The following is an 18181-nucleotide window of genomic DNA, read 5'->3' as shown; positions in this document are numbered from 1 at the left end:
AACCTGGTTGCCTGGCAACCGGCAAACACCCCTCCCCCAAGGGCAGGGTCAGCTCTGAGGTACCAAGTTCCAGCTGGGCCCATGGCCCTTTTTATTTATTTACTTATTTATTTTTTCGGTCAGTAGTGGGGCTTGAACTCAGGGCCTGAGTGCTGGCCCTGAGCTCTTTTTGCTCAAGGCTAGTGCTCTAGCACTTTGAGCCACAGGGCCACGTCCAGTTTTCTAGTGGTTTATTGGAGATAAGAGTCTCACGGACTCTCCTGCCCAGGCTGGCTTTGAACCAGATCTCAACCACCTGAGTAGCTAAGATTACAGGCGTGAACCACCGGCACCTGGCAATTAATTAATTTTTTGATGAAGCAGCCTGGCCAGAAAAATCAGAGGTGGTAGGGTAACTGGGTGGGGGTGGGTACCACTCTTCCAAAAGACTCTTCCTGGAGTCTTTTCTCTTTTTCTTTTTTCTTTGGTTAGTCATGGGGCTTGAACTCAGGACCTGGGCACTGCCCCTGAGCTCTTTTTGCTCAACACTAGTGCTCTACCACTTTGAACCACAGTGCTACTTCTGGTTTCCTGGTTGTTCGTTGCAGTTGGAGAGTCTCAAAGACTTTCCTGCCCTGGTTGGCTTTGAACCATGATCCTAAGATCTCAGTCTCGTGAGTAGCTAGGAAAACAGGTGTGAGCCATTAGCATTTGGCTTTGAAGGAGTCTCTTACCTCCTTCTGTATCTCCACCCTCAACTATCACCCCTCTAAAAATCTAAAACACCCTCCACAATCTCTAATGTTCACTGTTTCCTATCCTGCAATCAGGGGTCTCGTGTCTCAGATGAAGGAGCCATTACCCATACAGGAAAGATGAGGGAAGAAGAAAGAAAGAAAGAAAGAGAAAGAAAGAAAGAAAGAAAGAAAGAAAGAAAGAAAGAAAGAAAGAAAGAAAGAAAGAAAGAAAGAAAGAAAGAAAGAAAAAAAGAGAAAGAAAGAGAAAGAAAGAAAGAGAAAGAAAGAAAGAAAGAAAGAAAGAAAGAGGAAAGAAAGAAAAGAAAGAAAGAAAGAGAGAGAAAGAAAGGAAGGAAAGAAAGAAAAAGGCTTCCTTCCTTGACTTCCTGAAGAATCCAGCAGGCTTGTGATTTTTGGCATGTTTTACTTCTTAGAAACTCACCTTTTAGTGCAGGGTTCTGGTGGCTCACACCTGTCATCCTAGCTTCTCAAAAGGCTGAGATAGGAGGATCAGGATTCAAAGCCAGCCAGGGAGAAAAAATGTCCATGAGACTCTTTTCTCCAGTGAACCACCAGAAAACCAGAAGTGGCACTGTGGCTCCAATAGGTAGAGTGCTAGCCTTGAGTGACAAAGCTCAGGGACAGTTCCCAGACCCTGAGCTCAAGCCCTATGACTGACAAAAATTAATAATAATAATAATAATAAAATCACCTCCTAATAGTTAACTCCTCTTCAGACCCATCTCTCTAGTGTGACCTGTGCATTTTTCTTCAAAGCTCTTCTATTTGCAATTCTATTCCAATTCCCCTTTCTAGCCTGCCTTCTATTTAGCCAATATTTACCAACTGCCCATTCCTGGCACCAAAGGAAAGTGGGACAGAAACAGACAAAAAGTTCTGACTTCCTGGGTTGAGGTTGGCAGCGGGTGGAGGGGAAGGACAAGTGGTGTGTAAATATAGTGCCAGGCACTGGCAGAGGCCATGATTAAAAATAGAAGCGGGCAAGGCGCCTGGGTGGCTTGGAGGACAGGACAGCCTCTGTTCACCCTGGAGATCTTGCCTAGTGCCCAGCACACAAGCCTGGCGCCTGGGCAGTACCCGATCAGGACCTAATGAATGGCAAAGTTCACCTTTTGAGCAGGTGATCGGAACCCTACAGTGTTCAAAGTATGCCCAGATACTTAGTCACATAATATTTACCGAACAGCCCATGAGGTCAATACAGCCATTCCTCTACTGATCAGGACAACACGGAAGCCTAGAAGGATCCAAGGGTTCCTTCCAGTCATTCATGTTAGCTGATCAGAAAAGAAGCCCTACTTCTCCCAGGGCCATATGGGAATGTTCATATTTTATAAATCTATACTTGCTTCTTAGCTGAAGTGTTTTTGTTTGCCTCCTAGGGCTTGAACTCAGGTCCTGGGCACTGTCTCTGAGCTTTTTTTTTTGTTTGTTTTTTTTTTTTTGTCAGTTATGGGGCTTGAACTCTGGGCCTCAGCTCTTCAGCTCAATGCTAGTGCTCTACCACTTGAGCCACAGCACCACTCTGGTTTTTTGGTGGTTTATTGGAGATAAGAATTTCACAGACTTTCCTGCCTGGGCTGGCTTTGAATTGCAATCCTGGTATCTTAGCCTCCTGAGATTACAAGTGTGAGCCACCGGCACCTGGCTCCCTGAGCATTTTTTTTTTTTTTTTTTAGTCAAAGCTAGCAATCTACCACTTGAACCACAGCACCATTCCAGCCTTTTCTATTTATGTGATACTGAGGAACTGAACCCAGGGCTTCATGCATGCCAGGGCAAGCACTCTACCACTAAGCCACATTCCCAGCCCCTACTTCTGGTTTTTAAATGGTTCATTGGAAATAAGAGTCTTTCATTTTTCTGCCCAGGCTGGCTTTGAATCTCAATCCTCAGATCTCAGCATCCGGAGTAGCTAGGATGACAGACATGAGCCACCGGCACCAGGACCAGGGCCTGCGTGCTGTTCTTGAGCTTCTTTTGCTCAAGGCTAGCACTACCATTTGAGCCACAGTACTACTTCCAGCTTTTTCTATTTATGTGGTGCTGAGGAATTGAACCCAGAGCTTCATGCATGCTAGGCAAGAACTCTATCACTGAGCCACATTCCCATCCCTTGGTTCTTTATGATGTCTCCCTGACACTGCCCTCCCCCAGATATTCCCAACTTCTACCCCTCTGCCAGCCAGACAGCCGCCATGCTTATAGTACAGCCTCGACTTATGTACACAAGTCTTTATTTCTGGTGCTGAAAATAGGCACTGCTTCCTCCCTGTAATCCAGCCAAGACCAGCTTGACTTCAGCGCCCTGTCCCAGGCCTGCAGCAGTGATTGCAGAATTCCAGGCTCTCTGTCCCTGAGTTATGACGTTTTTTGTTCATGGAGGATTCTTCTGGGTGGCACCTAGACCTGGCCAAGAGGCAGGAAAGTTTCTCACCAATGACCAGTTCCAATTTCCCGAGGTAGGCAGTGGTGGGCTGGGGAGCAGCATGTTCAGAGTTTGGTGGCCTGAGTAGGCAGAGGAAGGAAGATTCTAGTTAGTTTTCCAATGGACCCCCTCCAATTTCTTCTCTTGGGGACTGCCACCCCACCCCCATCCACCCTGAAGGGAACAGATTTTTCCCCTCAAAGGGCAGGAAGGGAAAAGGTATGATGTGTCTCCTGGAGACAGAGCTATGGTTATTGACATGGAGCAGCTAGAGTTGGGGGGGGGGGGTGTCTCAGAATTAGGCCAAACAACAAATTAACAACAACAACAACAAACCCCACCAAAATAGCTCAGTGAGCCAGAAAGCTTACCAAAGTGCAAGTGATGGAATCAGGTTTGGAGTGTTGAAGGGCAAAAGTCACAGCATCATGGACGGAAACGAAGATATGCTGTTTTGTGATAGAAGCATCAAAGAATTGCCCAGCCTCAAGCTGGGCCACCACGGGACCTATAGGCAAGAAGAAAGTCATTCTTAACTCTCGGGACCATGAGGAGCTGCAACCTTTCCCCTCCTCTCATCAACCCTTCGAGAATGTTCTGGCCCTCTTCAACATTTCAGCCCCTCTGTTTTATTTGTGTGTGTGTGTGTGTGTGTGTGTGTGTGTGTGTGTGTGTGTGTGTGTGTGTGTGTGTGTGTGTGTGTGTGTGTGTGTGTGTGTGTGTGTGTGTGTGTGTGTGTGTGTGTGCCCTCTTCAACATTTCAGCCCCTCTGTTTTATTTGTGTGTGTGTGTGTGTGTGTATGTGTGTGTGTGTGTGTGTGTGTGTGTGTGTGTGTGTGTGTGTGTGTGTGTGTGTGTGTGTCCTGGGACTTGAACTCATGCCCTCATGCTCTTTCACTTGGCTTTTTTCTTTTTTGGAGGGGTAGGTTTTGGGGCTTGAATTCAGAGCCTCTTTGTGCTTAAGGCTAGCTAGTCCTCTACCACTGGAGCCATAGCGCTATTTCCCGTTTTTGAGTGGCTCATTGGAGCTAAGAGTCCAATAGACTTTCCTGCCCAGGCTGGCTTTGAACCACGATCCTCAGATCTCAGCCTTCTGAGTAGTTAAGTTGACAGGCATGAACCACCAGCATTTAGCTTCACTTGACTTTTTCTTTTCTTTTCTTGCCAGTCATGGGGCTTGAACTCTGGGCCTAGCCGTTGTCCCTCAGCTCTTCAGCTCAAGGCTAGCGCTCTACCACTTCTTGAGCCACAGCACCACTTCTGGATTTTTCTGCTTATGTGGTGCTGAGGAATCAAACCCAGGGCCTCATGCATGCAAGGCAAGCGCTCTACCACTGAGCCACCGTCCCAGCTCCTCATTTGGCTTTTTCTACTCAAGGCCAGTACTCTACCCTTTGAGCCACAGCTCTACGGTTGGCTTTTCTTTTCTTTCTTTCTTTTGGTACCAGTCCTTGGACTTGAACTTAAGAACCTGGGCACTGCCCCTAAGCTTTTGTGCTCAAAGTTGAGACTCTATCACTTGAGCCACAGCTCCTCTTCCATATTTTTGGGGAGTAGTTTATTAGAGATAAGTCTTTCAAACTTTCTGGTCTGGCCTAGTTTGGAAATAGGATCCTAAGATCTCACGCTCCTAAGTAGCTTGGATTACAGGTGTGAGCTACCAACACCTTGCCACCCAACCCTTCTTGACTCCTGACCCCCAGGTTATCTCTGACCTCCAGTTTCTTGGTGTTAAATGCTTAACTGATTAGCCCACAGAGTCTTAACCTCTAAGCCAAGTAGCGTGGTCCCTACCTGTAATCTCAGCTACTTGGGAGGGATAGGCAGGAAGATACTCTGACCCATCTCAGGCAATGTGAAGCAAGATCATATCTCAGAAAAACTAAACATAAATAGAAGATCTTCAGCTAGCAAGGACAAAACCCTGGTTCAGTCTTTAGCACTGCCCACAAGTCCCATCCGCTCTTCCTCAATTTCTCCCACTGACCCCCCACTCAACATACTGTTGCAGGCCGCAAGGTACACCTCCACCTCCAAATCCCGGAAGTCACGAAAAATCTGTAGCAACAAAGGGGCTGGATTCAGGGGAGCAGTCAGGCAGACTTAAGAAGGGGGAGAGGTGCTGGGCGCCGATGGCTCACACCTGTCATCCTTGCTACTCAGGAGGCTGAGATCTGAGGATCGCAGTTCAAAGCCAGCCTGGGAAGTTAAAGTTCATGAGACTCTTGTCTCCAAGAAAACCAGAAGTGGTGCTGTGGCTCAAATGGTAGAGCGCTAGCCTTGAGCTGAAGAGCTGAGGGACAGCGCTCAGGCCCAGATTTCAAGACCCACAACGGGGGAGCTTGTGGGATTGGAGGGACAGAGGGCTCAAAGGGCTGGTCCTGGGGCTTGAACTCAGGACCTGGGTGCTGTCTTTGAGCTTCTTCTTTCTTTTTCTTTTTTTTTGGTCAGTCATGGGGCTTGAACTCAAGGCATAGGCACTGTCCCTGGAGCTCCTTTGATCAAGGCTAGCCTTCTACCACTTTGAGCCACAGCTCTTCTTCTGGCTTTTGTGGTGGTTCATTGGAGATGAAAGTCTCATGGACTTTCCTGCTCAGGGCTGGCTTCAAATCACAATCCTCAGACCTCAGTCTCCTGAGTAACTAGGATTATAGGAATAAGCTAATGAATGGTACCTGGTCCCTTACTTTTTTTTTTTTTCTTTTTTTTGCCAGTTCTGGGGCTTGAACTCAGGGCCTAGGCACTGTCCCTGAGCTTCTTTTGCTCAAGGCTAGCGCTCTACCACTTGAGCCACAGGGCCACTTCCGGCTTTTTCTGTGGATGTGGGACTGAGGAATCGAACCCAGGGCTTCATGCATGCTAGGCAAGCACTCTACCACTGAGCCACAGCCACATTGCCAGTCCCCCTTACATTCTTTAAGTTCTTGATGCACACAGTGTCCACGAAAGAGAGTGTGCCCAGGTCCAGGATAAGAGTGTGGAAGTCTGGCTGAGGCAGACCTAGGGACTTCAGTGTGGACACACTGGGGGTCTTGGTAGCTTCTTGATCGTTGACTGTTGCATCTTCAATCTCGTCCCCTGTGTTCACCTGTGTGGGGAAGATACACATGCTGAATGCACCCCTAACAATAGGGTGAAATCAGAGATTCTGAGGACTGAGATAGTGGAGGGAACAGAATATAGACAAAGCTAGGGCCAGGCACTGGTGGCTCACACTTGTAATCCTAGCTACTCAGGAAGCTGAGATCTGAGGATCACTGTTTGAAGCCAGCTCTGGGTAGGGAAACCCCTGAAAATCTTATTTTCAGTGAACCAAAAAAGCCCAAAGTGGAGCTGTGGCTCAAAGTGGTAGAACACGAGCCTTGAGCACAAAAGCTTAAGGACAGCATCTAGGCCCTGAGTTCAAGTCTCAGAGCTAGCAAGAACACAAAGATAGGTAAGAGAGCCAGGTGCTGGTGGCTCACACTTATAATCCTAGCTACTTAGGATGCTGAGATCTGAGGACCATGGTTCAAAATCAGCCTGGGCAGGAAAGCCCACGAGACTCTAACCTCTAATGAACCACCAGAAAAGCAGAAGTGGTGTTGTGGCTCTAAATGATAGAGCACTAGCTTTGAGTGAAAGAGCTCAGGGACAGCACCCTGAGTTCAAGCCTCATGAACAACAACAACAAAAAGACCAGCAAGAGATACAGGACAGGAGAGCCTAACATACATGCACAACTGTTCTAGGCTTACTGAAGACACAAGAAGGGAAGACGCTGGGGAGATCACAGCTCACCCTCAGCCAGCCAAGGACAGGCAAAAACAAAACCGTGTACTCATACACCTTGGTACCTCAACTTGGCTAAGTCTTGAATTGAATTTGGCTCTTATTTTATTTTCCAGTCCTGGGGCTTGAACTCAGGGCCTGGGCACTGTTCCTGAGCTGCTTTTGCTCAAGGCTAGCACACTACCATTTGAGTCACAGCGCCACTTCCAGCTTTTTCGGTGTATGTGGTACTGAGGAATTGAACCCAGGGCTTCATGCATGCTAGGTGAGCACTCTACCACTAAGCCACGTTGCCAGCCCTAAATTAAATATTTTTTCAATGTTATAAAGGTGATGTACAGTTTCCTAAGTCAGGTAATGGGTACATTTCTTTTTGGACAATGTCACCCTTTCTTTACTTTTTCCCAGTTTTTCTCTCCTGTCCCTACCTACAAGTTATACAGCCCATTTCCCACATTGGGCCTGACCTTTTTTAGCTCAAGCTAGCATGTTACTACTTGAGTCACAGCTCCACTTCAGGCTTTGCTTGGTAGTTAGTTGGAGAGAAGGGTTTCATAGACTTTCCTGCCCTGGCTGGCTTTGAATCAGTACCCTCAGATCTTAGTCTTCTGAGTAGCTAGGATTACAGATGTGAGCCACCAGTGCCTGACTACCAGATTAGGAACTTAGGGCTTCTATAACTCTAGGTTTGCTTGTTTTTTGTTGGTCACAGGGCTTGAACTCAGTGCCTAAGTGCTGTTCCCTGGGCTCTTGATCTTAAGGCTAGTGCTCTACTACTTTGAACCACGTACCACTTCCGGTTTTCTGGTGGGTAATTGGAGATAAGAGTCTCATGGACATCCTTGCCTACGTTGGTTTTGAACTGCCATCCTCAGATCTTAGCCTCCTGAGTAGCTAGGATAACAGGTATGAGCCACCAGGGCTGGGCAACTCTAGGTCTTTTTCACCTAAAGTTGAGATTATGGACGAAAGTGTCAATACATAGCATTCTACATTATCAGCAATCTTCCTGTGGTGTCGCAGCCATCATTCCATTCCTCCCACCACTGGTACCAAAGCTCCTTGGCTTTTTTCACAGTGCATGTGTGGATCTACAGCACATGGCTGGCCCCTCCTCTGCTCCTCTCTCCTCACCTTGACTCTGGAGCCTTCTACATCATTGTTCTTTATATCTCCAAGGCTGGTGTCAACATTGATGGAAACCGACGTGCCTTTGGAACGGGAAGCCTAAACCGGGGGGAAAAGGAGAGACATTGTAGAACTTGTCCAGCTGCCTATAACAGGCAGGAGAGGCACCATTCTCTGGCTGTGGGCAAATAGTAAGGCCAGGACTCAAAGCTTCAGGATCTGGGGCAGCCAGGCTGATGATGTCAGGGTACTGATTAAATCCTGGGAATAGTCATAAAAAAATGGAAAAGGAAGCCAGGTACTGGTAGCTCACACTTGTCATCCTAGCTCCTCAGGAGTCTGAGATCTGAAGATTGAGGTTCAAAGCCAACCTGGACAGCAAAGTCTATAAGACTCTTATCTTTCATCAACCACCAGAAAACCAGAAGTGGAACTGTGGCTCAAAGTAGTAGAGCATCAGCCTTGGGCAAAAAAAAAAAAAAAAAAAAAAAAAGAGCTCAGGGACAATACCTAAGCCCTGAGTTCAAGCTCCACAATTGACCAAGAAAATAAATAACAAAGGCCTGATAGAAAAGCCTGGGAAGAGCAACAGCAGGGCAGGAGGTAGAGGTCAAGGTACAGATTGGCTGGGGTCCACAGCAAGGCAGGAGACAAGCAGAAGGCAGGGTCAAGACTCAGATACTGAGAATTCTGAGGAGGGCCTGCCTTTTTCTGAGACTTCTGATCTTTCTGCTGTTGTTTTAACTTCTTCTCCTGCTTCTTCAGCAACTTCTTCTTCTGAGCGATGAGATGGTCCACATCCACACCACACTAAAGGCAAGAGTCAAAGGTGGGGATTGGGGGGTATTCTGGGCAAGTGAAGGATCCTTGGATTCTCCCTGGGGGAAGTCCAGCCTCACCTTCTTCTTCAGGGCATCGCCATAGAGCTCTGCATTGGCAAAGTACATGGTGGCTGAGGAGCGGAAGACCTTCACACCTGGGACCTCCTTAGCCTGGGAATGAGGTGTAGTTGAGGTTAAACTATCCTTGCCTTCTGCTGCATCTCCTTTTCTCATCTAGAGTACCTGATACACATCACCCTACCTTCTGTCCCCCAGCCTAAAGTTCATGCCTTTCCCAGAACCTGAACTATGAGCCTTATGGTAGCATCTTGACTCTGTCTCTCTCTCTTTCTCTCTTCTCTCTTTCTCTCTTCTCTCTTTCTCTCTTCTCTCTTTTTCCCTTCCTTCCTTCCTTCCTTTCTTTTCTTTCTTTCTTTCTTTCTTTCTTTCTTTCTTTCTTTCTTTCTTTCTTTCTTTCTTTCTTTCTTTCTTTCTTTCTTTCTTTCTTTCTTTCTTTTGTCAGCTCTGGGGCTTGAACTCAGGACCTGGGCACTGTCCCTGAACTTTTGTTTTTCCTCAAGACTAACACTCTACCACTTGAGCCATAACTCCACTTTCAGTTTTCTGTTGGTTAAAATTGGAGATAAGAAGCTAGGCATCAGTGGCGCATGCCTGTAATCCTAGCTACTGAGGAGGCTGAGATGAAGATACCAGTTCAAAGCCAGCCTGGGTAGAAAAGTTTGGGAGACATTTCTTATGAACTACCAGACAACCAGAAATGGTGCTGTGGCTCAAAGAGGTAGAGTGCCAGCCTTGAGCCAAAGAGCTCAAGGACAGTGTCTAGGCCCTGAGTTCAAGTCCCATCACTGACACACACGAAAAAAACAAACCAAATCAACACTAGAGATAAGAGTCTCATGAACTTTACTGTTTGGGCTGGCTTTGAACTATGATCCTCAGATCTCAGCATCCTGGGTAGTGAGGATGACAGGTGTGAGCCACCAGCACCTGGCTTCCTTGTCTTTCTATATCAACCCTACCTAGGCTTTCTCTCTGCCTGGCACAAAAACAGAACAAATAAGCACAGACACAAAGTGCTTTCAGTCCCCTGTCAGTATGGAACAGACTCACAAAATCCTGCTCTGTTGGCCTACCCCACCCCTCAGGTCTCCTGTTCAGCCGGTCACTCACCTCGGAGTACTCTGTCACATCTCTGTAAACATCCGTGTCTGGAAGTTGCCCCAGGATAGAGTAGTGAGGCCTGTAGAGGAGAAAGTGAGCACAAGAAGAAAGAGGCAAAAAAGACAGGCGCTGGTGGGTCACACCTATAATCCCACCACTCAACAGGCTGAGATCTGAGGATTGCAGTTCAAAGCCAACCCGGGCAGGAAAGACCCCCATGAGTCTCCTGTCTCCAATGAATTCCCTCAAAAACCGGAAGTACAGCTGTGGCTCAAAGTGGTAAAGTGCTAGCCTTGAGGAAAAGAGCTCAGGGACAGCAGCCAGGCTGTGAATTCAAACCCCACAACTGACAAAAATAAATGAATAAAAAGAAGAAGAGGAGACACAGAAAGGGGCCTGTGATCCTCACCTCCCCACAAAGCTAGCGGGAGCCAGTGTGGAACTTATTCCTTCACCAGCTGGAATTGAGGGGTGAGCAAGAAACAGGTGACTCACAGCTGGGTCCGGACCACCACAAGCAGCAGAGAGAAGCCTATTGCAACCGCCAGGCCAATGTCCAGATTCAGCAGAATGGTAGCCACAAAGGTCACCAGCCAGATGAGCTGAAAACAGAGAAGCCAAGGGTCAACGGGTCCAGGGGAGCTAATGGTTCCCAACCTGAATCAAGAGTCATTCAGGAAGCTGAGATTGAAGGATCATGGCTTGAAGCTGGCCCAGGCAGGGAAGTGCATGAGACGCTTAGCTCCAATGAACCAGCCAGAAGCTCCAAGTGGAGCTGTGGCTCAAGTGGCAGAGCGCCAACCTGGAGTGGAAAAGCTGAATGGAAAAGCTGAATGGGCGCGCGCGCGTGTGCGCGCGCGCACGCACACGCACACGCACACACACACACACACACACACACACACACACACACACACACACACACGTCCAGAAGGACCACTGCACCACCTGAAGCTCCCAGCCCCAGGTGCCTGAGCCTCACCAGATCCATTCGATTCGTCTTCCAGAGCCGGCATATGTCAGAAAACTGCATCATCATGCCTTTTAGGTTGACAATGATGGTAGCTGCCAGGACTGCCTGTGGTAGAAGGAATGTCACCAGGATGGCTGAGAGGTACCCAGATGTTGACAACTCCAACCACCCAGGCCTGACTCCAAAAACTGAGCACAGCCCCATCCCACAGCAGCTACCACCCAATGTGACCCTAACCATTTGGCTCTGACTCTGAAAAGCCTTTGTTTCTTTTCTTTTTGCCAGTCCTGGGTTGAACTCAGAGCCTGGGCACTGTCCCTGAGCTTCTTTTGCTCAAGGCTAGCACTCTACCATTTGAGCCACAGTGACACTTTTGGCTTTTTCTGTCAAAGTGGTACCGAGGAATCGAACCCAGGACTTTGTGTATGCTAGGTAAGCACTCTACCTCTAAGCCACATTCCCAGCTCATGATTCTGAAAAGTTCTAACCTCTGATCTTTGCTTCTAAACTCATATCCTAAAGCCCTCAACTTGAACCCCATGGTATCATGAATCTGTGTCCTTCACTAGGAATGAAGCTTGACCAATCTGAGCCCTGGCTTGGCCCAGGTCCTGAAGCCTGATTGGGAGGGGTGAGAACTCACCTTGGGCAGGTCTTTGAAGAGCTCCCCAAGTTTGAGGATGATGAGGAGGATGAAAAGGGAAGATACAGCCCCTGCAACCTAGAGTACGGACAAAAAGGGAGTGGAGGTGAACCCGGTAGGGGCTATGGGGGTGGGGATGTGGGGACCACATCCATCTTCCTTCCTTCCTTCCTTCCTTCCTTCCTTCCTTTCCTTCCTTCCTGTCTGTCTTTCTGTCTTCCTTTCTTCCTTCCTTTCTTTCTTCCTTTCTCTTTTTTTCTTTGCCAGTCCTGGGGCTCGAACTCAGGACCTGAGCACTGTCCCTGAGCTTCTTTTGCTCAAGGCTAGCACTCTACCACTTGAGTCACAATGCCACTTCCAGCTTGAAGTAGTATTGAGGAATCGAACCCAGGGCTTCATGCATGCTAGGTAAGCACTCTACCATGAAGCCACCTTCCCAGGCCAGGCTACATCTTTGTACGTCAAGCTATGTCTTTCCCTCTACCTACAACTCCAAAACACCCACCTGTGTGTTGCCTCCAGTGCTCTCCTGGACCAGGCTCCGAGACATAGAGCAACTCACGGGAAAACACTGGAAGATGCCCCCAATGAAGTTACTGAGGCCCAAAGCCACCAGCTCCTGGTAGGGGAGGGTGAATGTGAGGAACTCATTAAGAGGTGCCTGATCAGGATAATGCACCCCCAACCCTTCACACCCACTCAATGGCCTCCAAAGATTTGGGTGTCTGCCTGTCCTACACATTCATTTCTTTATTTATTTGGTCAGTCGTGGGGCTTGAACTCAAGAGCCTGGGCGCTGTCCCTGAGCTCTTTTGCTCAAGCCTAGCACTCTACCACTTTGAACCACAGCGCCACTTCCGGTTTCCTGGTGGTTCATTGGAGATAAGAGTCTCACAGACTTTCCTGCCTGGGCTGGTTTTGAACAGCGGATTTTCAGATCTCAGTCTCCTGAGTAGCTAGCATGACAGGAGTGAGCCATCAGCGCTTGGTGTCCTACATATCTTTGTTTTCCCCTTCTCAGTCCCACCTGAGTCTCACCTGGGCCCCCCCTCTCCACTTCCTCCCTACCACCAATTCCTGGGCTGCTTCTGTCCAACTGTGGTGCCCACACCATGCAAACCTGGTTGCTATCGACGCGGTAACCATGCCTCAGGGCGAAGATCTTCCCCAGAGAGATGGCAATGGCAAATCCAACTACAGCAATAGCAAAGGCATTCCCCACGAGCTGTGCAAACAGCTCAGGCTTGGGGGCTTTTGGAGGTATCAGCCTACAAAAACAGACCTAGGAGGTCAGAGGAAGGGCCTACCTCTGGCTGCCCCAACCTCCATACCCCAACTGAGGTCCACCTTACCCTGCAGGAATATCGCCCACAACATCCACCCCATATTTTTTCTTCAGTTCCACACCATAAGAGATGCCTGTAGCCCCAATGAGCTGGAGGGGATAGAGAAGGGCAATGTGGAGAACGACAGAGTTAGGGGTAAGGAGGTGCTGGCATTCTTTTCAGGGAGATGAAGAAGACAGTTTAGGAGCTGGGAAGGTGGCTCAGTGGTAGAGTGCTTGTCTTGCATGCATGAGGCCGTGGGTTCGATTCCTCAGCACCACATAAGCAGAAAAATTCGGAAGTGGTGCTGTGGCTCAAGTGGTAGAGCATTAGGCTTAAGCTGAAGAGCTGAAGGACAGTGCCCAGGCCCAGAGTCAGGCCTCACAAAAAAGACATTTTGGGGAAGGGGCACCAGGATAAAGCCTTCTTCCCAGAGATAGAAAAGTGTGTGTGTGTGTGTGTGTGTGTGTGTGTCTCTGTGTGTGTGTGTGTGTGTGTGTGTGTGTGTGTGTGTGTGTGTGTGTGTGTGTGTCGGTCCTGGGACTTGAACTTAGGGCACAGGTGCTAACCCTGAGCTCTTTTATTCAACTCTAGCACTCTACCACTTTGAGTCATAATACCACTTCCAATTTTCTGGCGGATCATTGGTGATAAGAATCTCATGGACTTTCCTGCCCAGGGCTGGCTTTGAACCATGATCCTCCTATTTCAGTGTCTGGAGGAGCTAGGATGACAGGCATGAGCTACAGAGGCCAGGTCAACCAGATGGCTTTCTACTGCAATCCCAACCCCCAATACACAGGAACCTCCCACAGAGACATCCCCAAGTCACTCTGAAATACTGTGAGGCTTCACCCTTGGGCAAGGATTTCGTTTTTCTTTTGGTGCCCGTCCTGGACTTTGAACTCAGGGCCTGGACACTGTCCCTGAGCCTCTTTTGCTCAAGGCTAGCACTCTACCACTTGAGCCACAGCACCACTTCCAACTGTTTCTGTGTATGTGGTACTGAGGAATGGAACCCAGGGCTTCCTGCATGCTAGGCAAGCACTCTACCACTAAGCCACATGCCCGGCCCCTGGCAAGGATCTTTCTAAGTGTTCCCTTGTCCTCTGCCCTCCACCCACACACACACCCTGACCCTCTCACCGTGAGCAACTCTCCAGGTATGGGCAGGGGCAGATACCGCTGCAGTTTGTCATTCAATAGTTTCACCAACACAAGCACCACTCCAGCCACCAATGCGGTGATCACCGTGCCCACCACGGTCTCTGGCAGTTTTGAGCAGATCTCTAGCAGCATCTGGGGAGAGATGCGGTCAGCCAATACTCAAGTCATGGGGCAGACCTTCCTCACCCGGCCTCTACCCTCACTCACATAGATGAGGGACAGTGGCCCAGAGCGACTGGTCAGAGAGATGCCAAACACATACTTGAGCTGGGAGATGAACACCTGCACAGATGCAGCCGTGGTATAGCTGCGGACCAGAGGCTCCGACAGATAGGTGACTACGAAACCGAAGTGGACCAGGCCAAGCCCCACCTGTAGATACAACAGAAGTCAAGGCCAGGAAGCAGAGCCCAAGATAGGTGGGATCGGAGGAGGATGTGTGCCAACAGGAAAAGTGATGGCCATCAGACACAATCAGACAGATCTGGGAGGAAATGGGGGGGGGGGCAGAGAGTGCAAGACACAAACACCTTCCACACCTGGAAGAGGCCGACCAGGACACTCAGTGTAGAGGCGATCTGCACACGACTGTCACTGTCTGTCCCGTTTGCGAAGCCATTATCCGGAACCAAAGATTCTGTTACACTCCCCACCATGACAGACATGACAGCAAAAGTCCCTGGATGGAAAGCAGGACACCACTGAAAGAGAGGTCTGCCTTGGTCTTCATGAATGCCATCAGACTATGGCTATACAAATGGGGTCAGGGCTGGCAAATTAGGTAAACCAAAGTCAGAAATGAACCCTGAGCTCACAAGGTCCTCTCCTTCTCCCTCTCTCTCCCTCTCCCTCTCTCTGCCAGTCCTGGGGCTTGAACTCAGGGACTGGGCACTGTCCCTGAACTCCTTTTGCTCAAGGCTAGCACTCTACCACTTGAGCCACAGCTCCACTTCTAGCTTTTTATCTGTGTATGTAGTACTGAGGAATCGAACCCAGGGCTAATCAAGCTCTCTACCACTAGGCACATTTTCCCAGCCCAACAAGGTTCCTTTAGGGGTGTGTGTACTAGGACTGGGACTTGAACTCAGGGCCTGGGGGCGGGGGGGGGGAGTCATTCTTTCTGTTTTTGTTTGTTTTATCAGTTGTGGAGCTGGAACTCAAGGCCCGGGCATTGTCCCCAAGCTTCTTTTGCTCAAGGTTAGCACTCTACCACTTTGAGCCACACCACCATCTCTGGTTTTCTAGTGGTTAATGAAAGATCAGAGTCTCACAGACTTTTCTACCCAGGCTGGCTTTGAACCCTGATCCTTGGATCTCAGCTTCCTGAGCAGCTAGGATGACAGGCGTGAGCCAGTAGCATTGGGTGCCATTCTTTCAAAGCCGGCCTATAGCTCCACTTCTGGTTTAGATTAGAATTTCACAAGCCAGGTGCTGGTGGCTCATGCCTGTTATCCTTGCTCCTCAGGGGGTCAGCCCAGGCAGGAAAGTCCATGAGACTCTTATTTCCAATGAACCACTCAAAATCGGGAAGTGGAGCTATGACTCAAAATGGTAGGGTGCTAGCCTTGAGCAAAAGAGCTCAGGGACAGTGCCGGGGGCCTTGAGTTCAAGCCCCATGACCAACAAAAAAACAAAAACAAGCCGGGGGCACTGGTGGCTCACACCTGTAATCCTAGCAACTTAGGAGGCTGAGAGCTGAGGATTGTGGTTCAAAGCCAGCCTGCAAAGCCAGCCCGCACAGGAAAGTCCATTAAACTCTTATCTCTAATAAACCAGCAGAAAACCAGAAGTGGTGCTGCAGCTCAAGTGGTAGAGTGCTAGCCTTGAGATGAAGAGCTGAGGGACAGAGCCCAGGCCCAGAGTTCAAGTCCCACAACCAACAAAAACAAAAAAAAAGATGGGGCTGGGAAGGTGGCTCAGTGGTAGAGTGCTTGCCTTGCATGCATGAGGCCCTGGGTTCGATTCCTCAGCACCACATAAGCAGAAAAAGCTGGAAGTGGTGCTGTGGCTCAAGTGGTAGAGCACTAGCCTTGAGCTGAAGAGCTGAGGGACAGTGCCCAGGCCCAGAGTTCAGGCACCATGACTGGCAAAAAAAAAAAAAAAGAATTTCTCAGACTTTTCTGCCTGGGCTGGCTTCCAACTGCAATCCTCAGATCTCAGCCTCCTGAGTTGCTAGGATTACAGGCGTGAGCCACTGGCACCCAGCTTAGCACTCGGGCCCCTCCTTTGTCTATTAGTCTAAGGACAGTGGAATGAAGAAGGGAGTCAGAGCCTGCGTCACACTTACTGGGCATGAATTGCTTCATCCATTCACTTCCTCCTAATCTAGATACCAGGAGGTTGGAGATGCCCTTAATCTGGGACCCCAGTTAGTGGAATGGTTCTGTCTGGGATACCCCATCAGCCAGCTTCCTAGTGACCTGACATGCACGTTCCCCTCTCCCCCAAGCTCTTCAGCTCTGCTCAGCCCTCTGTCTCCCTATCCTCCAGGGGAGAGATGGACAGCCTCCTGGAAGGCTAGGTCTGATTCCTACTTACCCACAGAGATATGTCTGGAAGTCCCAAAGAGGAAGTAGATGAAGACGGGGTAGAAGGAACTGTAGAGGCCATACACAGGGGGCAATCCAGCCAGGAGGGCATACGCCAAGCCTTAGGTGGAATGGAAGCAATACAAGTTTGGAGATGAGGATCTCAAAAGGTTGGGGGGGGGGGGAGGAATTCAAACCCTAGGTCAGGGGGCTATAGGTCAAGGGTCAGAAGTGGAGAGTTCCAAGCATGGGGTATCCTAGACTTGGAAGTAGGCCAGTGCTTTCAAGGTGACTTACCCTGTGGGAGTTGCATGATGGCCACACTCAAGCCAGATAAGAGATCACCCAAGAGCCAGTCACGTACCCGATAGCGGGGTAACCAAGCTAAGACTGGAAGATGTTGGAGCAAAAAGGCACGGGCGCAAGATGGAGAGCATCTAGAAGCAGGTATTGATACCTATTAAAGATGGGAATTATTTGGACCCCATTGGAACCCCCCCATTTTTTTTTTTTTAATCTTGGGCCTTACTGAAACCAAGTTTGCCACTGGCGGGTCTTAGGGGCTGAGCTCCTGTGTCCCAGTGTCTCTAGCTGCTCCTGGTTCAGCAAGGGTCTTTCCACGTGATAGTCTCGCTTGTGTAGCTCCATCTGGCCTAGCAGACAGCAGTGTCTGTGTATCCTTTGGTCTGGGGTGACAAGAAGAGACAGAGTGAGGGTACCTCCCAAGTGTAACCTTCTTTATACTTCTACTTGATTTGTTTTCCTTCACTAGATCCCAAAGATCAAGTTAAGATTCAGGTTCCCAGCCCGGCACTGGAGGCTCACGCCTGTCATCCTAACTACTCAGGAGGCTGAGATCGGAGGAACATAGTTCAAAGCCAGCAGGGGCAAGAAAGTCTGTGAGACTCTTATCTCCAATCAACCACCGGAAAACCGGAAGTGAGACTGTGGCTCAAGTGGTAGAGCGCTAGCCTTGAGCTGAAAAGCTCAGGGATAGCATCCAGGCCCAGAATTCAAGCCCCACAATTGACAAAAAAAATAAAATAAAAGACTCAGGCTCCCAGCTCAGTCCCTGCAGGGCCCCATGCTCACACCCAGGCAGGGGTAGTACCTGAACTTTGGCTCGTAGAAGCCTCTTTCTGGGCCAAAGTCCCTTATAGAGGGATAGCGAGATGAGTGCTACACATTCAGCTTAGGTGTGGCTGCCCAGCCCCGAGTACCAGTCCAGGTCCAGGTCTAGGTCCAGGCTGACTGCCTTTCTTAGCTCCCTCCTCCTTGGCTCTTGCCCTCTGGGATCAGATCCTTGTCCAATCCCTCCTAAGTTCTTCTCCAGATGCCCTATGAGCCCGGCCTTGGCTGGCTAAGAGCAGCAAGCCACAGGTCTGCAGATAAGACAATTCTCTGCATAGGGAAGAATGGTTTTGTTCCTGAGCCTCTGGCCTCTAAAGTCCGGATTTTGAGAAAGTGAGGCCTAGACA

At 49.3% G+C, this 18181-nt stretch overlaps 1 protein-coding gene across 1 annotated transcript in view; it reads right to left on the bottom strand.

Annotated features, from left to right (window-relative positions):
* Positions 1-2957: 2957 nt before the first annotated feature.
* Positions 2958-18181, bottom strand: part of LOC138818484 (cadherin EGF LAG seven-pass G-type receptor 3-like) — a 55288-nt gene continuing 40064 nt past the window's right edge. Inside the window, 21 exon segments of the mRNA XM_070009396.1 lie at positions 2958-3245; positions 3537-3673; positions 5169-5223; positions 6077-6253; positions 8071-8163; positions 8770-8874; positions 8964-9056; positions 10077-10146; positions 10563-10669; positions 11050-11145; positions 11684-11761; positions 12189-12302; positions 12804-12951; positions 13036-13118; positions 14155-14307; positions 14383-14547; positions 14715-14854; positions 16714-16824; positions 17001-17140; positions 17233-17355; positions 17357-17389. Coding sequence (XP_069865497.1) covers positions 3231-3245; positions 3537-3673; positions 5169-5223; positions 6077-6253; positions 8071-8163; positions 8770-8874; positions 8964-9056; positions 10077-10146; positions 10563-10669; positions 11050-11145; positions 11684-11761; positions 12189-12302; positions 12804-12951; positions 13036-13118; positions 14155-14307; positions 14383-14547; positions 14715-14854; positions 16714-16824; positions 17001-17140; positions 17233-17355; positions 17357-17389 — 2236 coding nt within the window. The 3' untranslated portion in view covers positions 2958-3230.

Source organism: Dipodomys merriami, unplaced genomic scaffold (genome assembly GCF_024711535.1).
Source record: "Dipodomys merriami isolate MVZ:Mamm:240054 unplaced genomic scaffold, mDipMer1.0.p SCAF_767, whole genome shotgun sequence".
Lineage (NCBI taxonomy): Eukaryota > Metazoa > Chordata > Mammalia > Rodentia > Heteromyidae > Dipodomys > Dipodomys merriami.
This window is presented reverse-complemented; position numbering and strand designations above follow the sequence as displayed.